Source organism: Phoca vitulina, unplaced genomic scaffold (assembly GCF_004348235.1).
Source record: "Phoca vitulina isolate PV1807 unplaced genomic scaffold, GSC_HSeal_1.0 scaffold8, whole genome shotgun sequence".
Lineage (NCBI taxonomy): Eukaryota > Metazoa > Chordata > Mammalia > Carnivora > Phocidae > Phoca > Phoca vitulina.
In genome coordinates this window covers 3,479,719-3,505,290 of record NW_022589711.1, presented here as the reverse complement: position 1 = coordinate 3,505,290, position 25,572 = coordinate 3,479,719, and the positions used below count along the sequence as shown (strand labels likewise).

The following is a 25,572-nucleotide window of genomic DNA, read 5'->3' as shown; positions in this document are numbered from 1 at the left end:
AAACATGAAAGAGCTTTCAAATTCATAATAGTTTGGAGTAGTTTAATAAAGGATGAAAAACAATGACATTCTCTTCCCTCACTTATGACTGACATTAATCACAGCATTCTTTTCATGGTCATCAAATAGAATTCCACTAAATTAATGTTTAATATTGCATAATATAGTTCAGGAAAATATTAATATAATTATTTATTAGGTTCTGTATTAAATTATAATCGTGGGTATTGGGATATCTCATTCTCCAGTAGTTTCTGGTATCTCAGAAGGGTGTGTGTGTGTGTGTGTGTGTGTGTGTATGTGTGTGTAGACAGTGAGGGAGGACGAAAAGGCAGTGGCGAGAGAAAATGTGGGGGGCATTACTTACCACAAGTGTTATTGTCTTCATCAGAACCATCTGGACAGTTTAATTCTCCATCACAAAATAAATCAATTGCTACACACTTCAGAGCATCAGCACAAGGACTTGAACCAGGCGGGCATTCTATTGAGACATTTCCTTTAGAAAAAAAAAAATTGATTTTATAAGTTTCTTACAGTGTAAATTTAATTTCCAACCATATATACAATGTTTGGATATTTATTATGTATTTTTTGTCATTTAGGTCTTTACTCACAAGCATATATTTCAATTTCCAATGTAAATGTTTATTTCATTTAATTAGTCATTTGTAAAAGTTTAGAATTTTAAATTTTGAAAAGAAGATATATATTTCTTCATCGATGTTAAATATGAATGTTTACTTTGTTGATTTTAACCTTGATAAATCAACACTACAGTTTAGACATTTAGCTCCTAATGTTTACACCTCCTAGAACTGTTTATATGTGTTCTTTGGGGAAATATATTGGAATGTTTTTCACATCATCTGCAGTATCTAGTAACCACTTCATTTACTTATAAACTTATTATTTGAAAATATGGGGGCTGAAGTCAAGGTTTGCATTCTGCAGAGCAAAATTTGTCAGCAAAAGCCATTTTATAACAGAATAAAAACTTAAAATTCCCAGTGCCTGGCTACATTGAGAGTGGAGAAACCCAGTTGCTATTTCTATTCAATATTTCTTTGCTTCTTAGGTCAGAGATTCTTAGTAGGAAAGATGCAGACATTCCCCTGGAGAATTCTATGCTACACTCTGACCAGAATCTGATCAACTTGCTCTTCTCAGCCTGTCTTGTCCTTCACCTGCTCTTCTTCTACATGCCTACATTATAGAGATGCACCAAGAAACACATTTTACTTCTAGAAATTAACTTGGAAAATTCAAGTGTGAGTCTTAAAAATGGCATATTCTGCACTGCACTGCCATCTGCTGGGTTTTAAAAATATATTTGATTTTGAAATTTCTCCTTATGCTCCATGAAATTAATTGGGAAAATAAAAGTGCTTGTGTCAGTTAATCTACTAAGGTAATACCTAATTAGGAACATTTATGGACAGGGTTGCTGGGCATATAGTCAACAAAATTAGATTTTTATAACTGGCTCTCATTAAAATGGATATAAACCATTGGGAAATTCATGGATCACCTAATGTCTAAAATAGGACATGATAAAGATCCGAGTCATTCTTAAAGGACAGACCACCCCCATTTAAGATAATAAAAAAAGAGTGATAAAACTGGTATTCAATAAACCCAAAAGCATATTACAGCTGTTGATATATATGAGATACTTATCAAGAGTCCTTAATCATTGAATCCCTAATCCATTAAAGGCATAGTGTTGAAAGTATTCCATAAATGGTTGCTAAATAAATAACAAAAAGCATTATTCTAGAAAATCTATATCTAATTTTAACAGCATTTAATAGAATTCTAAGTACTCAGCATTTAAAAGAAGAGATCTGGGGATATAGCTAGGAAGATGTATAATTTTGTCTGTCCTAACGCTTCTCATGGGAGCTGCGCTTCATGATGCTTCACCTGTTGTTGCCTACTGAACTCTACTGATTGAACCTCAAAAACCACACTAGCAAGTGGTACCCATTGGGATCTTTTGATTTCATTAATGATCATTCATTCACTCCACAAGTATTTATTGTCTATTTATTTGTGTCAAACATTTTTAAGGAATGGAGATAAAAGGATGAGTAAGACAGAGCCTCTATTCTCATGAAGCTTGGAGTTTAGTGAAAGACTGGTTCATTAACTATTTTTTTTTAAAGAAGTATAAAAAAGTGCTATGGGAACACCAAGAATTAGGCAATGAGTCTTCTTTTGAGGCAGAAATTGAAAACATCTTCATACAAACTAGGTTTTGAAGGATGCTTAGAAATGTACTAGGAAGAGACATGTATGCAATGCATACATGGTGATGTGACAAGACCACATCCATATACAGAAAACAGATGAGTATAACTAATCTGGATGGTAGGGATGTTTGTGAAGGCCATGGCAGGAAGGGAGTTTGGTGTCAAGTGTAAGAGACTTTTTTTTTTATTTTTGTAAAACATGAGAAATATTTTTTCTGTAGGCGATGGCATTGAAAGTTTTATCTATATGTGTGGTATGATCAGTCCATGTTTTGTTAAGGCAACTCTGGGACCAAGTGGAGAATCATGTAGAATAAGGAGACAAGCTAAGAAGCTGTTTTTATGGTCAAGGTGGAAGTGGATAAGGATTGGAACTCTGACTAGCTCTTATTAGTGGATAAGAGTTGGAACTTCACACTAGTAGAGGAGGTGGGGCATGGACTCAATGGCTATTTTACAAGTAGAATAGATGAGTTTTAGTGACTAGATGTGCCCCTGACCAAATGGGGTGGGAAGGGGGAGGCTAAGAAGGATACCTACACTTCTGGAGTGGCCAGCTGTATTATTCATGGTATTTAATCATGATGGTAATAGAAGAGGCACCCCTGGTGGGATTAGAAAATGACTCTAATTTAAAGTATTTTGATTTAAAGGTGGAAATATGAGGTACTCAAGTTTGGGTTGTACTCTATTTTTCCAGACTCTGTTTCCTGAACAGTTTTCAGCTGCCTTAGTCCATGAAGAAAGAGAAGTTCTTCATACTGAAACCAATATGGAAAATATAATTGTTACATTAGCACAGTACATCTGGGGATTTTATCAGATTGCATTTTTACCTTGTCTTCTGTCTTGCTTTCATCTCCTTACATACACATATATGATGATAATTTCCAACAAAATCATTCATTGAAACATTACCTATTACAGAAATTAGCCAGATGCAGGTTTTTAAAAGTGACCTCCCACTCTTAAAACTAAAGTTCTTCAACTTGTGTATTATTTTCTGTGTCATTTCATTCCTTAATTCTTGCTCTGGTATTTCTCCTTCTCTAAGAAGTCTGTACTGTACTTCTCAATAGGGAATTTCTAGGAAAGGAGTTAAGTAATTGTATTTAAAAAAAAATGTGCACAGAAAGCGTAATAATTGGTTTTGTTTATCAGAAGCTGAACAAGTTGCCTGAATATTAATTATGTTATCTTGAGTGGGAAAAAAGCTATGCATGTATTTTTATATCTGTGTGGTAGTTTATCTTTTTTTTTTTTTTTTTTAAAGATTTTATTTATTTGTTTGACAGAGAGAGACACAGGGAGAGAGGGAACACAGCAGGGGGAGTGGGAGAGGGAGAAGCAGGCTTCCCACTGAGCAGGGAGTCTGATGCGGGGCTCGATCCCAGGATCCTGGGATCATGACCTGAGCCGAAGGCAGACGCTTAACGACTGAGCCACCCAGGCGCCCGTGTGGTAGTTTATCTTCAGGATATAAATTTTTTGGCATTTTGTGAAAACCTACCAGGAAGTTACTATTATTTGGGATTCTGCAAATGGAAGGTTTTAATTATCCATTTATATTTGTACCATAAAGGATTCAGTATAAACTCAATGTGATTGCTCCAGAATGATCCAAAGTCACAATTTTCGGTGATTTGTGGTGAGGAAGCTCCTATGCTTACTTTGTGCAGGCCCTGTGCTAGGCACTGGAGAGGATAAAAAGACAGAAATCCATTTTTTTTCCTTTCCAAACAAGTCACAAAGAGCATTACCTACAAGATAATAATTTGCAAATCATGTTTTGGAAATCTTACATTTTTATTTTTCCTCTTATTCAAATGGAAATAAGAATGCTTTGTGGACAAAGCTGTTTGAGACACATTAAGCCCCAAATCCTTATAGCATATTAGCAGTGAAAGTGGGGTCTTAATCCACTTATGCCTGCCTTTAGAGACTAAGTTTATGTCTCTACTCTGTATTGGAAAAATAAATATCGCCTTACAGAAATTCTTATCAACTTTGATATAGCTAATTTCATCTTTTTTTAGTTGGCTGGTCAATCCAAATGAAATTACAGTGGAAAGATATTTGAACAATTCTGTCACGTGCATAGGGATGTTTTAAAGTAGAGGAGTGTGCTTAGCAATATACATGCTTTTCTCTCAAATGCAGAGAAAGAAAAATAAAGTTACAGTACATGTGGTGTTGGATAAAGTCCCTGTGTCTTAGTCCTTGGGCAATTCAACTGAAGAGTATAATTCTACAGTAGCTTCTCTTGACCCAATTTCATGTTCTTTACTAAATCAGCCGATTCTTTTTCTTCAATCCCCAAGCCTCTCCATATAGTAGTATTGGAGCAAGATTGCATTTTGTATGAAATTGAGAAAGCCCACAATAGTGAAACTTTTGTTTTTCGGCAATCACTGCCGACATAGGAAGCAACAAAAGACTAGAACAAGCTATATTGTAGAAATCCTTCAAGCATTTGAACAATTGCCCAAAACAGCCCCTCTTGGCACTCTGTAGCAGCCAAGAAATCAATCAGTGTAATTCAACTCCGGTCTCCATCTCCCTCCTCGAGTGTTCCAAATGGGTTAATAAAACTTTACAGTAATTGGCAACAAAGGCAGTTGAACAATAGAACCTAATCCTCATGGACTTTGTACCCGCTATCATAGAAAAATTCTCTTTGGCAGAATTTATAATAGTACTAAGGCCAGGTATATGATGCATGCATTTGTTGATTTTTCTCAAACTCTGTCTTCCAGGCATATAAAGATGAGAATAAACTTAACATCCCTGAGAGGCATATTCATAATAAATTACTGCTTGGAAACTGTGGTTTTCACGTTTAATTGCCTTGTTCCCCTCTATAAATCTATAGTATCTCGCTGTAGGAAAGGGAAAAATGGGAAGGATGCCTGGGGACTCGTGGATCCAGTAAAAGAGGAAATATGAGATGTTTCCACTTCCTCACCTTATTATAATTCTTTGAGGATTGATTAAGGTAACTCAAGGCAGTCTCCAATAAAAAGAAAGCTTCCAAAATGGAGTGTTTTTGGTTAAACAAATGATCAGATTTAAATGAGCATCACTAAGCACAATTATCTTGTTTTAACCTTAGTTCCGTTTTTGAAATATTTCTAAAAAAGGCATCCAACTGCCTTTTTTTTTTTTTCTAAGTCAGAAGGGAGAAGGAAGAAGGAATCTAACTTTGTGCTAGTGATGAATTGAGAGAGTACAGTGGTCTCTCTATTATCTCTCTTTTAATTCTCATGATCGCTCTCTTAAGATATGTAATTTAATCCAAAGTTAAAAAAGACGAGGTAGCTTGCCAACACCACATAGAGAGTCATTGGTGGAATTAGTTAATGACGGATTTGCCTATGCTTTTTCAATGATAGAGAATTGTATGTTGTTTTTTGGTCTTCAACTGACATATCAAATGCCTGAAGTGTGAAAGATAGGGCTAACTGTGTACTGATCCCATTCCTGTAGCTTACATGTAGGAAAGGAGATTTTTGTTTCATTTCCCATGAGAGCAAAGTATGGGTGAACTACCACTCTCATGCTCTTTGCCCCCCATTCACCATCTCCTTTGGCCAGAGGAAACTGGCATAAAGTTCAGCCACTTCTTACATTTTTAACAAGTTTGTACTCAGGATAGTAAGGGAGAAACACTGACTTTTTAAGTCTAAGACTTTCTTGCTTTCACACTGATTTTTTTCCCCCTCTAAATCATTCCACATATTTTTCTTAGGACATTTTATACACTTGAGATGTCTTCAGTACTGTGGTTTGTGTGAATCACTCGAGGAATCAATAGACACATAGAAAACAGGCACTAATTTGGATATTTGTTGCTGACTTTCAAAGTTTGAGAATGGTATTTCTCAAAATATGTTAAAATTACTTTTTCAGCTTATTTTTAGACTGGAGGAACTAGCCATTATCAATCCGAAAAGCATTTTTTTTTGAAAGTGTGTTCAAAGGTGGTTTTAAATGCTGTAAGTAATTTTTCCACATTGGAGAGGAGACTGTGTGATCAAGAACAGTTTTATTTTTCAGTATGCTGGATTGCTGTATGGGTTAACACCTGAACACAACTCCAGGTAGGCTTTATTGGTTCATAAAGGATTTTGATTAATGATTTACTTATCCCTTTGGTTTCAAACATCACGCCAACCATTTTATTCAAGAATTATTAAGTCTTACAGAGAAAGGCATTTATAGTTTTACAAATGTTCTTTCCTTGTATGCATATTACATTTGATATGGATTCTAATAACATAAAAATGGCAGCATTAATTTAGGAGCTGAAGATCTATACAATATTACCTTTATGGAGTTTATCTGAAGAGATGAGGGACACACCCAGGCCATTCAACATGAAGATTAAGTTAGGACCAGAAAAGGCAATTTAGTTGACAAGCAGATAGACAAAAGCACAGTAGACAATAAGTAGGAATCCAGAGAAATTGACACATCAAAGTTATGTTTTGGGATTTAGCACAGAGTAGCCACTTAATGAAAACTTGTTGAATGAATGAATTCAAGCCTATTTCGGTGCCGGTTTGGCTACTCATATCGTGAGAGAACAAGCATTTCTACCTTGTATGCCAACCGAATAATCAAAGAAAAAAAAACCCTTCACATCTGATGAAACCTACATCCCTTCTGGCAAACATTTTGATCCTATTGGTGGCATTCTTAGCAAAAGATAATAACCAGGGTTCTAACAGAGGAATGGAGTGAGGTCAGCTAATCCAGGCATTAGCCTTAAATACATTGCTCACTTTTGGTGAAATATTAGGCTTAAGCTGCAAACTTTTATGCTCCAATTTTCTTATCCTAAAAATAGGAGTGATCTTAACTGCTGTGTTAGCAGAGAATTCTTAAGAGCCTAAAATAAAACATAAGTGAAAACTTTTAAAAAGGTATAAATAAAATTATTAATACTGACCTGAAGTTGACAGAGGACTGCTGGTTGTTAGCTTGCCTGTAAAAATAAATGGCATTAAGATAATTTCTACCTTTTTAAACTGATTATCAGAACTTTATTGTATATTTTCTCTGTTTAATATTTAACTGAGAGTTTTTAAAGTTACTGTAAATTATGATTATCTATTAGCTTAAGGATATGTCATTTGTATCTGGATCTAAGAATAAATCTTTTATGTTTTCACTGATTTTTAGAATTGTAGAGCAGAGGTTTTTAGATTTTAAGTCATCTTCTGTTTTTTAAGTAGAGAAGATGATGTTATTCAATGATCAACAACTAAACATGAGGATTCATTAATTTCTTAATGGTTGTGGACTTAAATGTTCTAGGTTAATCTGATGTTATTTGAAACAGAAGCTTGGGATATGCTTAGACCACGGGCTTTGGAGTCCAAAGGAATTCCTTTTAATTCCTAAGTTTGACACTTAATAGCTGTGTGACTCTGGGCACACTGCTTACTACTTATTTCTTTTTAAGTGGAAAAAATATTACATCTCTACAGGATCATTCTGAAAATTAAATGAGGCAATGCTGCTAAAATGTAGTACCTGGCCCAAGTAGATACTTTAAAAAAATGTAGATCTTTCCAATATTATAAAAATGCTCTTGATAATAGATAGTACCAAAAGTAATATCTTTATACTTTTAGAAATCATTTATGTATACATTTGATATTTGGAATGACTTTGAAATATTCAGAAAAATTTTATTATTTGCAATTTATGGAAAGCAGATTTTCAGAGGAGTAAAGAGATGTGCCCAGTGTTTCTGGAAGTTGGCAGAGCCAGGATTAATGTTTAGGGCTCCCGACTTCAATTTAAATTATTTTTCTACAACATAATAATTTTACACTTTGAGATAGGTTAGGTTAATTTTAGAATTTTTGATAATTTCTCAAAACAAACTCTTTTGATAGTGGTGTGATCTTGGTGAGACAAAGTGAAGGTCTAAATTTTATAGCCTGGTGATGGGTATTAAAGAGGGCACGTTCTGCATAGAGCACTGGGTGTTATATGCAAACAATGAATCATGGAACACTACATCAAAAACTAATGATGTAATGTATGGTGACTAACATAACATAATAAAAAAACAAAAAAAATAAATTTTATGAGCAGTAATAACCAGTTGTAGTTAGAAAGATGGGATAACGAAATGCTGGAATAAAGCAAAGTTCACATTAAGTTTTGGATTCTCCTTTCTCAAGAAGGCAATATGTTCTGCAAGTCATCATTTGATTATCCTTTAAACTTTTTTTTTTTTTATTCCTAGTGACCTTACAAATGTTATGGATTCATCTCGAAGGCTTAAGGATTAGAGCCACATTTTAGGATGTTATACACCCACACATATACTCACACACACCATTCATGTATACGAATGTATATAGAGTTTAAAATATGAAAGGAACGTTGAAATTGGAAATGTATGTCCTTGGCATGTATAACTTAGGCATTACAAAATCTGCAAGATTATGAACTACATTGCTCTTAACCAAATGTAAACTTCTTACATGTTAATATGAAGAATAAATGTCTCAGGGCTATGAAAAATAATCCTTTTCTAATGTCATGGAGTTTGATGATCACCAAGTTATATTTTTAAAAATGCCGTAAGTACTGACCTGAAGTTGTTGCAGGACTTACTGTAGAGAAATTCTCCAAAGGTGCTGGAATAAAGTAAAGTTGATTTGAAGTTTGGGATTATAATATAAAAATATTGCAAAATAGTGAGTGCAGTTTTAATATCATTCAAAGGGCATCTGATCTTTTAGAGTTCCCATTTTATCCTAACTCATGCTGGATGTTTCTATCATTACTTGATTGCAATACATTTGATGAATTTCCAGAATCTCTATGTTCTCTTTATAAAATTTACCTATGCAAAAAGTTTGCTTATTTGCTCATTTAAGAAAGATACCTATTCATCATAGTAATTTATATTTAAGACATCTAATATAACATTGCACACCAGATCATGTTAAACTTAGAACCAATGGTTTTGACCTGAAATATATGGAAGATGTCAAAATAATCTCGCACATAATAATAGCTACTGAGAATCAAGTCCTGTTTATTTTTTTTTATTTTTTATTTTTTAAGATTTTTTTAAAATTTATTCACTTGAGACACAGAGAGATAGAGAGAGAGAGAGAGAGCATGAGCAGGGAGAGAGGCAGAGGGAGAGGGAGAAGCAGGCTCCCTGCTGAGCCAGGAGCCTGATGTGGGGCTCGATCCCAGGACCCTGGGATCATGACCTGAGCTGAAGGCAGATGCTTAACCATCTGAGCCACCCAGACACCCCTCAAGTCCTGTTTAAATATGAATTGCTTTTCCTATAAAAGGTAAAAATTAACTGTTTTCCTCACCCTTTAAAATATTTAATAGTTTTAAAAATATAATGACAACTATGTAGGTATAAAGGAAACCAAAGCATACCTTATGAAAAACCCTCATCTAGTCAATTTGTTTTTATTCAAAATTGTATTTATGATAAGTATGTGAAGAGTTATAGTGTCTTCTACTAACTAGGTTGTTTGCTTCAGTATTTCTTAATTTCTGCATTGTCTTATTCCTACAGGATCTATAGTAGCTTCATAAATAATATATGGTAGATTATTGATAAAAAAGATAATAAAATAAGGTTTATAAGATTTTTTTATAAAGATTTTAATATTTTATTTTTTATTATATTTGATTTGGCTGTGAGCTATATAAAAATCCATGGTATTCATGAAAATTTCATCCAATTTTAAATGTAATAAATTAAAAAATTCACATGAGACAAGTAAGTATTAAACTTCAATATCTAAAATAAATCTTGGTATCATGTTTATGAATATGTCTTAACATAGTTCAAGAAATTAAATGTAACCTCAACGTGTGGAGCATATTCCTGAGTTGATGTTGTGATATGGTTTACTGCATCCATGATATTTATTCTAAGTTAACTCAAGGTTATGCTTTTATTGAATAAATAAATATTTTTTAAGGCCACCCCCAAATAGCCCAACTGTAGGGAGTCATGAAAATAAGTTTCAGCATACCTGTTAATTCATTTGCCATTAAAGACCTCTAGAAACTGATGCATATCCAACTAAAGATAGTAAGAAACCAAGTTTCTGGAAGAAAATGACTATGGAGAAAGTACCCATCAAGGCTGTTCAGAGATAAAACCATTGTAAACAAACGAGTGCAATGGATAAGGGCACAGACATTAGGGTTAGACCATATGGGTCAGAATCTTCCATTGAACTCTAAATAACTGTGTGATTTAAGGCTATTTATCAACATTATCTGTGCTTTGGTCTTCTCATCTCTAAAATTGGGGGAGGGGCAGTAAATACACCATGTAATAAGATTAACATAAGGATTAAACGTGTCGATAAGTAAAGCACCTATTCTAATTTAGAGTAGTAGTTTTTAGCTCATCTGAATCAGACAAAGATCCCAAACATTCTCTACTCCAGCAGTTGTGCCGGAGGGAACAAAGCCATCACTAGAGGAGGCTCTTAAGAGCATCAGTTGCCTTCTCACTAAACAGGTGCAACAAGAGACTCAATGAAAGAGAACACTGTGCTTGATGAACCAATACTGTAAGGAAAAGCAACTCGAGGTCTGCAACTTCAGATCTACTATCACTAAATCAAAAACAAAACAAAAAATTTCAGCATGTTTTTATACATTTGATTTAGAGACAAACCTATACTGACTGATCTCATTCTGTAGTAGTTATAATAATAATAATAATAAAATAATTAAAGCCAAAACTGCTTAAACTGGTGTTAGGCTATTTAAAGTTTGCCTTTATTCCACTTGATGTGGATATTTATATATTGATTTACTTTCTGAAGTCCAAAAATTTCTAAATTCCAAAACATACTTGGCTCCAAGGTTTACAGATAAGGAATGATGGGCCTGGCAAATCAGTAGTATTGTTCTCAACCAAAATGAAGACATAATGTAAATGTTTGTTGAATTGAATTGAATGGAGGATAACTAGAATGGAATATTTAGAACAACCTAAGTATTGATAGACTATTATTATTGATGCCTTATCTCTCTTTCCCTTTGATTGATTCTTATTTTAAAATTGCTTATTTTAACATATATTGCATTATTTGTTTCAGAGGTACATGTTAAGAAAAAAAAAAAGAAGATAGTAGGAGGGGAAAAATGAAGGGGGGAAAATCAGAGGGGGAGACGATCCATGAGAGACTATGGACTCTGAGAAACAAACTGAGGGTTCTAGAGGGGAGGGGGGTGGGAGGATGGGTTAGCCTGGTGATGGGTATTAAAGAGGGCATGTTCTGCATGGAGCACTGGGTGTTATGCACAAACAATGAATCGTGGAACACTACATCAAAAACTAATGATGTAATGTATGGTGATTAACATAACAATAAAAAATAACAAATAGAAAAAAATAAAAAAAATAAAATTGCTTATTTTAAAAATGAAGTTTTATTTTTTATTAATAAGTATCTGGGATGAATCAAACTCATTGACCTCTCTATTTTTCCCTCTCCTTCTTTTAAGTTCCTAATTAGAGAGTGGGCTTGACATTTGACTTTGTAATTTAATAATGTCTATGACTCTATCAGAAAGTAATGAGTGTCCCTCACTGTTGGAGGGTTCCTGCAAAGTCAGGGTGTGCTTGACAAACACCAAGAATGTGATGAGACCCACAAGCATTTATGTATGCCAATATTTTCAGAACCTTTTTTGATACTTTACAAACTTTTCCTGACTGATATATTCCTTCAAATATGGTTTCTTCGTATTTCGCATTTCTCATGTAAATGTGGCTACCTCAGGCAATAAGACATGTTCCTAAAGTCAAGGCGATCCCACTGCTTCCCTGGTATATAGCTAGAATTTTAATTTCATAGCTTAATGATTCAAAGAAATCAAATAATGTTCAGAGATACCTGTGATATCAATGCTGTTCAAATCAATATGGAGAGTGACCAGTTGGCTGGATTTATTTGCTTCAATGCCTTGAATCAGTTCTTCTTTTACATTTTCATCTGACACCCACTGGGCAAAGAAAAGGTCAAATACAACTAAAATGCTGCCATTTCTGCAACGCAAAAGATGATATAAGAGGAAAAAGTCAGACTTCATCAAATGATTTGTGCTTAATTCATGTAACATGTCTTTGAAATTCTCTATAGTTATCACTTTATTACACCTATGTAGTAAAACTTGGTAGGTTATGTCAAATACTATCTTTATTTTACAGGTGGAAGAAAAGGAAATTGAAAGACTAAGTGTTTCTCTAAGAACACAGACATATCCAGAATTGGAATCTTGAGTTTTCTGCATTAGGACCCTAATCCTCAGGCCATGTTATTCCCCAGGGTTCCCTGTGTCAAATTAAACACAGTCACATGGTATCATGATGTTTACTCATAATTTACTGTTTTAAGGAAAGAAAAGTGTGCATTTGTAATTTTTCACAGATTATTTTTAAGTAGGGAGAAGTCTAAGAGAGTTTCACTGATTCAGAAAAGTTTTCTATATAGTTTATAAAGGTCTGATATAAGTTTATAGCAATGAATCTGTATCTACTTTTTCTTCTTTATTCTTAATATAAAATATCAAAATATGCCTTGATTTTAAGGGATAGAAAGAAGACAGAGACACTTGGGATTTGGGGGCTATTCAGTCAGTTTCATGGTCAAGAGTTGGGATTATTTTGCCCACATTATTCCTGACCATAACATTAGAATTCAGTAATATGGCCCAAATCATATTCCTTTTTATTTGCCCCCTGTTTTGAAACATACATTTAAAAAGTTTTCTTCATTGGTGATTTGTTTACAGTTTAAAGAAACATAAAAAATGAACAATTTTTTTTGGCCCAAAAGGGATACTTGGAAGACTTTTGCTCTCCTGCCTACACTTCTGCTTGGCTTACGGTATTCTTTTAGGGTAAAACCACTTGGGAAACAAACTTTAACCCTGATCTTCATGGTGTGCCCTTCAGAAAGCTGGGGGGTACTCAGAGCATACTTGGATCCTAAAGAGGAAGACTAGGGAGAATCAAATTGTGTCTTGTATGTTTGCTGGTTTTGAAATTTGGGCGGTTACACTCATATCCTTGTGGTATCTATCTCGTATCTCTGTTAGTTAATGAGATTCTCCAAGGACTTCATCAACTCTAAAAGCGCTCTTTATTTGTTTGTTCATACCCTATCTTGGTAGAGCTTAGAATATTTTTTTTTTCCTCCGGGACTATATATAGGATCAAAACATTCCTTGAAGATCATAGTAAATCAGCATCTCCTCTAGGTACGATAAGCCTCCTTAAAGTCAGTGCCACTATACAGGTTCATAGTTTAGCAGAAGTGATTCCTTTCTACATAGCTGGGTTTTCATTTTTGAAATGAACTGGCTTATCCTGATAAAACAATTTCACATTTCCCTTCTATTAAATAGATTAGTGTAAAAAGTTAGAATGTTTAACTTTGCTTAAATCATAGTAACCAAATCTTATAAACGAGAAGGTTCCTTAGTAACTGTTTAGTTCAGGGTTCCCCAAACTTAACCATACATGGAACCACTTGCTGTCTTTAATAATGATACATGTTGTCACACATTTTTTTTTTAATCTACTCTTCCACCTTCATTAATTTTTCCATGCTGGCTGATCCCTAATTTTATTTGAGAATAACTGTCCATTTTCTCAGGGATGTCTTCTCCAACCATTCCTTATGTCAATGACAGTTTTATTCATGGGCATATGACTGAGACTTGATGAATGGAATCTGAAGGGACACTGATGAGAAACTCAGGAAAGTTTGTCCATATCTAACTGAGAAAGGCTCATAGTAGACTATTCTTCTTTTTTGTTGAACATTATTATATTTACATACGATTGCCAGATCTGCCACTTCCACCTTGGGACCATGAGACGAGCTGTGGTTGACAAGCTAAAGATGGCATAGTGAAAGAAGGAAAGCACCTAAATTCCTGATTATGTGATTGTCATTGTACCATTGAATTAATCTCTGCTGAAACCTCTTGCTTTCTTGTGATGTCAGGTGATAAGCATTTGTTGGTTGTGGTATTTTTAGTCATGTGTTCTGTTAATTGCGGTTTTAAAAATCCTGAGTGGCATACAACTCCCAAGCTTTATTCCATATTTACTTAAAGAGAAGTTCCAGGAAAGGGAGATTACTCTATTTTTTTGTACTATATGATATTGGCCAACATTGTTATTTTAGCAATAAGGAGATTGAGGCTCAGACTAACGTAGGTAACTTTGCCCAGAGTTATACAGCTTATTGCTATCAGAGATAGGAATGAAATCCAGAGCCTCTGTTTTCTAGATGCGTTTTTACATAGTTCTCATTCCCATAGCCTCAACCGACACTATCAACACCATGGGAACTATTTGTCAAGAGGAAAGACAATACAACACATTTACCTAGATGCAGGTCCAGGTTTTTATCTTGCAGTGCTACCAGATTTTTATATCCAAAATAGATAGAGAAAATAGCAAGTTGGGTTTTGGGGGAGGAAGGAATAGATATTTTTTCCCTCCATAATTTTGAAAGATAGAATCTCCTCTTTTCTTTTCCTCTCTTTCTCCCTCTGCCTCTCTCCTTTCTCCTCTCTGACACTCTTCCCCCTCTCCTACTTCCCTCTCACCCCATCCCTCCCCTCTTCTCCTCTTCCCTCTTCTTTTAATTATGTCTCCTTAACGGCCCTTTGCCCCCAAATAGTTAAATCCGCAGTATTAATTATGGACAAAATTAAATACATTTCTCTGTATTCATATCTACATTTTACCTTATCCTTGGTTGCACAGTAGATAGTTTTAATTCTGATAAAACATCAGTTCTTTCTTTTTCTTTTTTAAAAGATTTATTTATTTGAGAGAGTGTGTGTGTGTGCAAGCAGCAGTAGGGGCAGAGGGAGAGGGAGAGAAATCCTCAAGAGATTCCCCACTGAGCACAGAGCCCTACAGAGGCTCCATCCCAGACCCTGAGATCATGACCTGAGCTAAAATAGAGTTGGCCACTTAACTGACTGAGCCACCCAGGTGCCCCTCAGTTATTTCTTTACGTAATTTTTGACTGAACACTTGTCTTTATTTTATTTGAGTTAGGGGGTGAAGAGGTAAGGCATTTTTGGTAGAGATATTACAAGTCTGGAATTTTCCTTCGCTGAATTGAAAGTAACTGGACTAGTGCATTCTCAGGCATAAGACATTTTGTATAAAAGATGTATCTTCTTAGTTGTAAATTATACGTTGCTTTTAATTATTTATACTTTGGAAAGACAAGAATTTCATATTCTATATCCACACAGTTTTATTTGTTTATTTTTACAAATTACTTCTTTTTTTTGTTATTTTAATTTTTTAAAAATATTTTAATTTTTTCAGTTAATTTAATTTATTTTAATTTCAGTTAGTTAACATATATCACATACAGTTTTATTTTTTAAAATTTCTCATTCACTGTTAGTGTTGAGACAAGAGACATATATGTAGAAATCAGGAAAACCATAATAAACATTTGTGTTTCACCTAATGAGAAAGCTAAAGTTATTTGATTAGTTAGATACTGATCTTGATCACTGCTGTGAGATTGATTTTATTTATTAAGGTAAATGGGAATTCTTCCCTTAAGAAAACAACAACCACCACCTAACAATGGCTATTTTCATTTCAAAGCACTTATTTCAGTGGAATATCTGTTTTTTTTTCTTAAAGCAGATAAATTCTATCATTGCACAGAGTTTGTGTGTAATAAATCAAAACGTTTCTTATCTCTTATTTTCTTAATGATATTGATAACCTCCAGGGTTGCTGAGTAAACAAAAGTCTTTCCTTTCCTAACTTTGTGACTCATCTGTGCTCAAAGGGCAAAATAAGCTGCATATTGCTGCAAAGGGTAAACAGCACTTTATTAAAAGAATCAACTGCTAAATGCTCTCTGAGTCAAAGCACTTTCCACAAAGCAGCATAACAGTGTTCCCAGAGGAGAGCAAACTTGCAGGTGGCCACACACACACACACACACACACACGCACACACGTGCATACACACATGCACACAATTTAACACACAATCTGGGGGCTGATATTAAATAATATTTTTAAAAGGAAGAAAGGATACCTTGATGACTCAGTTTAGTTTTCTGACTGCTCTCATTTGACCATATACCCATGAATATAGTGTGAGGTGAATTGAAATCAATAACCAAAAGGAAAATAGGTATTTTAAAGGATTTTTAGATGTATTTTTCACAGTTGGTGTGGTAGTTAGTTGAGAACTCAGTTATTTCTGTTGTCTGATTTTATCAATTGGAGTTTAAAATAATCTGTAAAGCTAATTAGGAGTCTGCCACTTTATTCTGATTATGTCATTTTATGAATGATTATTTAAAGTAAACCTAAATGTTTGCTTGTTGCTTTCTTTCCTGCTTCTGAGTTTCTTTTCCTACTTTTCTCTTCTCAGTCTCCCAGAGAGCTGAGACCTATAATTTATCTTACAGACATTTTCATGAAATTCCTTTGCATTGCATCTTTCAAAAACTCACTTCTGATTTAAAAGTAGTCCAGCTACAACTGGGTATGAGTATCTCCACACTGATAAAGTGTATTATTTGTAAATCATTATAAAATATATATCAAGGTTTAGCTACTACATTGGTCTTTTAGGTAGCTATAAAGGAGGAGAAAGATATAATTCCTCAGCTCGAATAATTTACAGTTTCCAATATAGTGATTTTTACCATCTAGAGAAATAAAAGAGCACTTATTAAATATCAAAAAAAAATGCTGGGGTTTTGATAACCCACCAAGACAATATATAAAAGTCTATATTCAGCAATTTTTCCCAATCTAGTGAAAATAAAATTATCCAGCATGTTGTAAACATGTGGATATGAAGAGTTCCATTAGCAAAACTATCCTAATAAACTCTGCAATAGACTCTGCTTTGTATGGATTTCACTGGGCAGAACCCGATATAAGGAGAGGCAAGTCCCTGGGATATCTCTTCTTAAGAAATCTAAAACCTTTGAAAAATCTGAATTAATGCTTTATTTTTTATTTTAAAGATTTATTTATTTATTGGACAGAGAGAGACACAGCAAGAGAGGGAACACAAGCAGGGGGAGTGGGAGAGCTCGATGTGGGGCTCCATCCCAGGGCCCCAAGATCATAACCTGAGCCAAAGGCAGACCCTTAATGACTGAGCCAGTCAGGCACCCTTGAGTTAATGCTTTAACACAGAGCTCCACACTCAATCCTCTACAAAACTGAAAAAGGGTAACTGGATCCACACACTCCAAAATAGACGTATTGCTTAAAGTGGCAAAAAAAGTCTTGTATGCGTGTTTTTATCCTCACAGAATATTGAATAAATATATTAAAAATAGCCTTTTGAGAAAGACAAAAAACAACAACAAAAAACAAACAAAAACAAGCAAGTATACAAACAAAAACCTTTCCTAAGAGTCCACATGTCTCCTTCCAGTCCTGATATTGAGCCAATGAAAGAGATTTTCAGAGACAATAAGCCCTGGCAAACAAGAGTAGAAGTCTCTGTACAGTAGACAGGAATGAAGACAGTAGGTGAGTATAGGGCTGTCTGGCCATGGGGACCAAGATATCATGAATATTCAGTGAGATAAAGAATGATAAATATAAGTAGATAAATAGATCAGAAAGAAGAAAAATAAAAGAAAGAAAGAAAGAGAATGAGAGAGAGGGAGATCCATCATCTTTTTGTTGTTGTTTTCATTGTGACTTCCACTGATAGGATTAGTTTTGTGCCAACAAGAAATGGCAAGGCCCTGAGTTTTCTTCTCCTCATGAAATAATCCTCATTTGACCTCGTCACTGTTTTTCTAAACATGATCTCTGCCTTTGACTTGACCTTCCTTCCCCAATTTGGCCACTAAGAACTGAGGATTCTTTTACTAATGTCTGTACTCTTGTCAAGAACAGGTACCCAGTATCTTCGTTGCCAGGCCGTCTGACTCAGCTGTTTGTGATCTGAGGTAGGAGATCAGCCTTTCTGGGTAGTTAGACTCATTGCATTTCTCCAATGACCTAGAGTCCCTTATGGCTTCCATTTGTAAAAGGTTAAATGTCAGACTCCTAGGCTTACATTCCACACCCTCCTGATGTCTCAACATCTTGGTGGGCACTCACTGATAGCTAGAAAATATCATTAATATGTTTCTCCCTTACTACACATTGCATCCATCTTTACAATCCATCCTTACAAGCCATTAAAAACCAGTCCAGGTCACCTCCTTTAGGGATGCTTACCTGACACTCTAGCCCCAGTTAGGTTTGTCCCTGACCTGCTCACCTCAGCATCTTGTACCTGCATATAAGGTAGCAATCGTCATACGATAGTATAATCATCAGTTTGTCTCTCTTGTTAGACTATGAGCTCCCTCGGAGCAAAGAATATGTCTTTGATATCTGTATTTCCAGAAACCTAGTTAATGTCTGTCTCAGTGTATGTGTTCTTTATATAAAGTTCTAGAAAATAAACAATCCTTATCCTTGACAAATCTTGTTGATATATTGAGTACTATGTTAAGTGCTACATGTTTTCTTTAACTCGTCCTACAGATATAACAATAAGTATACTCTTACTAGGGTGTTAACTTTCTGTTAGAATAGAATTTTAATTAAAAAAATCTAAACTGATTCAACTGAAGCATAGGAGTGTTACCTATTCAAGAGTCCCTGGGGTTGGAAAGGCGGGTGGTGGAAGGTTTTGCGAAAGATGCAAGACACAGTCTGAGAGGCATGAGACAAGACTACCTAATGAGAGGAGAGAAGGGATGCCATTTCTGGTTCAGAAAGAAGAATTGATGTAGCATTTAAGATAGAGATGCATTTATTCTGTAAAAAAATAAGACCTACAACCAGGATCAGTGGGTCAGGGCCAAAGAAATAGACATGGTTGAAAATAAGAAATAATTTTCCAGCAACTGAAGTTAGAAACAAATAAAACACATCAGTGACAATGATGCTCACAGAAACGTTGAAAATGGATTCCTAATTTTTATCAGATATCCTTGTATGAGGGAATCCATTTTAAGCTGTATGAATCCCTTTCTTTTGTTGGATGACAATGAATTTCCTACCGAGGCTGTGGGCATTCCAGCCTCAGGCAGGCAAGCAAGGGCTAGATGACATCATTTAAAATATTTCCTCTCCTGCATTCTCATGACACAAACAGTATGTACAGCTTGCCATGGACGTCTAGGAACATGAGTACACGATCGATGATGTGTGTGTATTAAATGACAAATTGATAAAAGTAAAATTCATGAATATTCACATTTTATAGGTAGTGACTTAGCATTGTCATCTTCTGCTTCCTGGGGACAACACTGAACACATGTCCTCTTTCCAGTGACTTACGGTGTAAATGGAATGTAATAAGTGAACATCTTCCACGTGTTCAGAGCAAATCAAACACTCTATCTGCATCTGCATACGTTCAACCTCAGCCCCCTCCATATGTCTCTGCAAGATTTTACTTAGGAGAGAGAAACATTTAACATAAGATAAATTACCCAGAGTAATTATTTGCTACTAGTATGAAAGTTTATGCTGTGCCACTTCTCTTTTTCTCTCCTTAAAAAAATGTTGAAAATTTTAAATCTTCCCTTTTCTCCTAACCGTGGGACTCTATAATAGCAAATATTAGTAAATATTAGCAAAAAATCACTATTTTGTGATTCTGTGTTCTTTCTATCAATAGAAAAATTTTGAGCTATACTCACTCAAATTGTAAAATTCTTGAGTTTTTGTATTCATTTTTCAGGTTACTTGATTGAAAGATCTCATCCATCTAAAAAAATTAAAGTTTTAAAAAAGCATATTATATTTAAGACAAACTTGTTGAACACTTTAAACAAACTGATCTTTCTGTTCTGCTTCGAATTGGATTAGACAATTTCCTTCTCTGTGGTGATGGGTCTCATACATTTAAGCATCCTGGGCATATTACATTTATTTACTAATTTTCTCAAAGTAAGAAAATGGGATCTACGTATCTTCTGGCAAGTAGTTAGTGAAACTATGTTTTAAAATTTTAAATCAGCTGAAAAAAGACAGTCTCCTACCATTTGCTGAAGGTCAAAAGCAAGAATTTTGAAATCCACTGAGAGTTTGTCTTGCAAATTAGGATTATATGTTGCTCCAGATGTTATTTTCAATGTCCCTCTGGTTTTGTGACTTTCTCCAAATGCTGCATCTAAATGAATTAATAAGAAATAAAACACTAGAAATGTGAGTTATGAAGAAGAGAGAATATGCACATTCCAGTTGATACTCAGAAGTAATGTTCTTGCTCCATGTGTTGGTGTGGTAGTTCCTGCTTTTACTTTGCAGACATCATGTTCCATCATTAGGTGCATTTTGTGTGTGTGTGAGGTCATGTGGTTGTTTTACAGGATTAAAAATAACTTTCTTTATCCTACTATTTTTTTCCTTTTCTTTGAAATCTAACCCACAGTCTAAGCTTCCAAGTGTTGTTGTTGTTGTTGTTTTTACTACTGAAATTCCTGTTGGAAGATAAGGGATAAACTTTCACCAATTTTGGGAACTGATTCAGGGATTCATGGTGAGAAATGGACCATTAAAAGTTTTTAAAAGTTCTGTAGCTGCTTTCACATACTTCTTGAACACCTAGCATCCAGGGACACTGTTGGTTTTCTACACGTGCATTGCTGTGAAGGTTTCAGCGTGTGTGTTACTTTGAAACATAGACTTGAAACTACTTCTTTTATTCTAATAATGATAAAGTTGGCATGTACGACCTTTTGCCTTTAGATGGTGACCGTTGTTATTGGAGAAGTTATTGAGAATGCTACAGAAAGTATATTATCTCAATATAAGAAAACGTAAGGGAAAAGGTAACAAATTGAATATAAACTTGGGTAATAAAATGTGCCATCCAGTCTCGCATAATCCCTTTCTCAGAATATCTTTTTTGATATATATTTAAATTTAAAATGAGACTCTTCAACTGAGACACAATGATGAAATCATTTGTAAATGTATTAATAACGATACATAATTCCCATGCTATGGTATGAGAAGATGTTATTTCTCCTTTTCCCAGATGGGGAAATTGGAGCTAAGATTCATTATGAGCTGAGGTGATAAAGTTAATAAGTGACAGATTTGGAATTTGGACATAGGTTTGACACAATTTAGAACCCAGGATCTGTCATAGATTGATGCCAAACTTCCCAGTCCAGAAGGAACATTAGAAATAATATTTTAAGCAATAAACTGGCATTCAGTCTAAACAGCTATCATTGCATAATTGATGAATATTATCATTTATGCCATTTTATTTGTTTTTAAATACTCAAAATTACATTTAGATTTAAATGTGAAAGACAAGGAAAGACTGAAGAACTGTCCTGCATTGGAAGAGACTGAGGGAACAGGATAACTAAATCCTGTGTAGGAATCTGCTTTGGATTCTGCACAGGTAAAGGGCATTAGTAAGAAAACTGGTAAAATGTGAATACAGTGTGTGGTTTGGTTAATAATATTGTACCAATGTTAGTTTCTCATTTGTGACAACTGTACTATGGATATAAAAGACACTGACATTAGGGGAAGCTGGGAGAAGGTTATATAGGAACTCTACAATTTTTGCAAGTCTAAAATGATTTTCAATAAAAAATAAAATGGTGTATGAAAGGTAGCATGTCTTATGTCTTCTGGTATTCTATTAGAGATTTAACTCAACTCTCTTTTTATATTTCATTGTTCACTATCAAATCATATTAACACTTATAAATATTTACTTTAATTTTACTTATAAAATAGCTTTTGTACCTTCACTGAGCATCAAAGATTCCAATGGACTCTCAAACGATTACATACCCTTTAGGTTATTTACAGAATTTAAGTAAGTCTAAAGCACCACTTTTCTACAAGTCTAAGCAAACCTCTATATAAAATACCCCAAATCTTCTTTCTCTTGAAAATACATCCCTTGTAGATAACTATAGTATTTAAATGAGATTGTATTGGAATTATTTTATAAAACTATAAAGTACTGATACAAATTTAAAAAGTTACTTAAGGGCCACCTGGGTGGCTCAGTCATTAAGCATCTGCTTTCGGCTCAGGTCATGGTCCCAGGGTCCTGGGATCAAGCCGGCATCCGGCTCCCTGCTCAGCGGGGAGCCTGCTTCTCCCTCTCCCACTCCCTCTGCTTGTGTTCCCTCTCTCGCTGTGTCTCTCTCTGTCAAATAAATAAACAAAATCTTAAAAAAAAAAGTTACTTAAATTTGTCTCTGATTCCTCACCTCTAAAATGAGGGTAACTATGTGGCACCTGCGTGGCAGAGTTGGTTAAGCGTCCGACCCTTGGTTTCAGCTCAGGTCATGATCTCCTGGTTGTGAGATCAAGCCCCGAGTCGGGCTTCTGGCTCTTCTGGGAGCAGAGTCTCCTTGGGATTCTCTCCCTCCCTCTTCCTTTGCCTGTCCTGCTTGTGCTCTCTTTATTCCCCCTCTTTCTCTCTCTCTCTGAAATAAATAAATAAATCTTTAAAAATAAATAAATAAATAATAAATATATAAATAAATAAAACAAGGGTAACTGTAACAACTAATTCATAGGTTTGTTGTAACAAGAGAATACATTTGAAGATCTTTGAAAAGCTGCTCGTATAGATAATTTAGCTCTAAATAATAGTTACTTTTCCCCATTTCTATTTATTATAGATTGCTATTCAGGCAGCTTGAGATCTTTCTAAGTCTACAATTACATCCAAGGTCCCTTATATTGTTACAATTAAAATTGTTGGACTAATAAGAAAATGAAAATATTATTCTCCAGAAATAAGCAATATATTTCCTTTAACCTTGCCTATTTATTGACTTGACCAGTCAACAATGTTTTAATATGTTTATGATTTAAACTGTATCAGAAGGAATCCACAGGCTATGAAAGCTACCTTGTTATATGTTCAAACTAAAAACTTACTTAACACTTTATTTTAAAAACTTAGTCTCATGCTTGAATTCTGAATTAAATTCTAAATTATACATGAGCTAATTTTCCAATATTCTATGAAGTGAACACAGAAAGCATCTGAATGCAACATAGATATCTTGTCACGAAAGCATAGCAATGAATAAAATGTATTGGTGGGAGAACTGAGATTAGAGTGGGCATGTTCATCTGGGAGATGCTTCAGTAGCCAAAGCCATGGGACTTACCTCTTTCTGATTCCTTGATTGCCAGCCAGGACACTGCAAATAATCCAGCACAGACAGCCACCAATAAGACAAAGAGAGCTGCAAACAGGACTTCATAGGTGCTGAGAGAATGGTGCCTTAAAGGTTTACTTCTTTTTGACACCATTTTTGGCTTTTGAAAGTATGATAATCTAAGAATTGTAAAAGAATGTAGACCCCTCAACCAACTAGAGATCAAATCCTCTCAAGTTGTCAAGGATTTGTAAAGCAACCACATAAGTCTACCCTAGTGTTACTAGTCAGCGTAAATGAGTTTAGCAACATTATGTCTCTATATGTTAAATAGCTTAAAAAGGGTGGTTAATCTTTAAGAAGATATTAATGAGTAAAGATATGCCCAGAGTTATAAATGTTAATCACCTGAACCATTTGTTGAGGTGAATGAAATTAAATGCATGTTGTAAACAAAAATGACACTTTATCATTTCAGGAACTATTAAGAAAAATGTGAAATTCATGGCAAATAAATTAGTCATTAGGCACATGTACTTGATATTTGTAGAGAGTTTCTAACAGATCAACCTTCTACCTTCTGACTCAGGTCATTATTAAGGCATTTGTCCTGTTCTATGTAGGTGTAGACATTATAAAAATAACTTTTATGTACAGGTATATATTACATATATATTGTAGGTAACATATATATTAATAGGTGTCTCTCTCTCTCTCCCGCACCCTCCTTCTCCTTCCCTTCCTCCATCCCTCTTCCTCTGTGTGTGTGTGTATATATGTTTATGTGTATACACATATACATATTTCCTATTGAAATAATCACAGATTTTGTAATCTTCGTTATATCACCCATGTGAAGTCATTCAATGTAAGGTAGTATTGATTTAACTTAAAGGAAAGTCTACTATAACAAGGCATCACATGTCTACTTTTTATAGCCTTGTATGGTTACCAGTGAATGGAGTAGCTGCTGAGAGAGGAAAAAAAAAAACTGTTTCTATTTTAAGGAAGTATTCTGGGTGGGGAAGACATTGCTCACTTGTCCTGAACTTTATCTTTTTAAACATGCTAATTGTAACAAGAAAACAGGTTAGAGAACAGGTCAACTGTAGACCTATACGTTATGGGAAAATCAAGACTGTTTTCTGATAGTTAAAGAACAGTTTATCATTGGAACTTCCATGTTTTGAATAAGCAATGAATCTAGAATGGAAAATTAATAAATAAAACCAAACCTATTCTGAAGTAAACCAGTTTGCCTCTTGTTATGGTAAGTGAAACTGGCCAGAGATAAGGAAGTCCTTGATCAGAGGGCTTCAATGCACTGAAATTGTGGCATATTATAACTGGCTGCAATAAGCATTAATCACTTCCACTTTTCTTTCCTCTTCTTTACTCTTGAAAGAAGAGAATTGTATGTTCTACTCTGAAATCCTTGCTGATAAAAAGTAGGATATAAATAATTAAGTGCATGTCATGGAATACATTTATATTTTTTATTTAACTGAATTAATACCAATTATATTGTTATACACCCTTTAAAATCTGCATGGAGTGAGAGATACTACTGATGGAGTTGGGACAGGTTCATTTTACTTATATTCTAGGAGATTATTCTAATAATAGGCCAGACCCTTCACTAAAGTTGGAGCCTGAAGAGTGATCTGTGAATTTGGGGAGCCAAAAAGTTGAAAGTAAAATTGCTGTTTTCTGCATTACAGCTGATGCAGATGCAATTGCTTTTCAGAAAATCAAGTAGAACTTTGTTATATTTCTTTGGACTTTATTATATAAGGGAGGGAGAAGTGAACACAATGAGTTCACATGCTCTGCTCCAAGCGCAGGGTAAAAATATATTAAATATAAGATTGAAAACCAAAAATTATATACTTAGGTTCAGAACTGAAATCAGCATTCATATTATACATTTTCCTCAAATTATATGCTTTCAGTAATTATACTTAAAATAAGTAGGAGAATAGCTTTCTTTAAAAGAGGCAATAATTTCTGAAGGATAGACTAAAATAAGACAAACAGGTCAATATGAAAAAGAATAAATCAAATGTCTTAAAATTAAAAAAATTACTAAAATAAAA

At 34.5% G+C, this 25,572-nt stretch overlaps 1 protein-coding gene across 1 annotated transcript in view; it reads right to left on the bottom strand.

Annotated features, from left to right (window-relative positions):
* The window catches only part of TMPRSS15 (transmembrane serine protease 15), a 111,749-nt gene extending 88,119 nt beyond the window's left edge, over positions 1 to 23,630 (bottom strand). Inside the window, exons 1-7 of the mRNA XM_032406219.1 lie at positions 23,486 to 23,630; positions 20,363 to 20,493; positions 20,021 to 20,088; positions 12,176 to 12,327; positions 8,870 to 8,914; positions 7,207 to 7,242; positions 368 to 499 (exon numbers count right to left, since the gene is read on the bottom strand). Coding sequence (XP_032262110.1) covers positions 368 to 499; positions 7,207 to 7,242; positions 8,870 to 8,914; positions 12,176 to 12,327; positions 20,021 to 20,088; positions 20,363 to 20,493; positions 23,486 to 23,630 — 709 coding nt within the window. The remainder of the gene's footprint in view (positions 1 to 367; positions 500 to 7,206; positions 7,243 to 8,869; positions 8,915 to 12,175; positions 12,328 to 20,020; positions 20,089 to 20,362; positions 20,494 to 23,485) is intronic.
* Between the last annotated feature and the right edge of the window lie 1,942 nt (positions 23,631 to 25,572).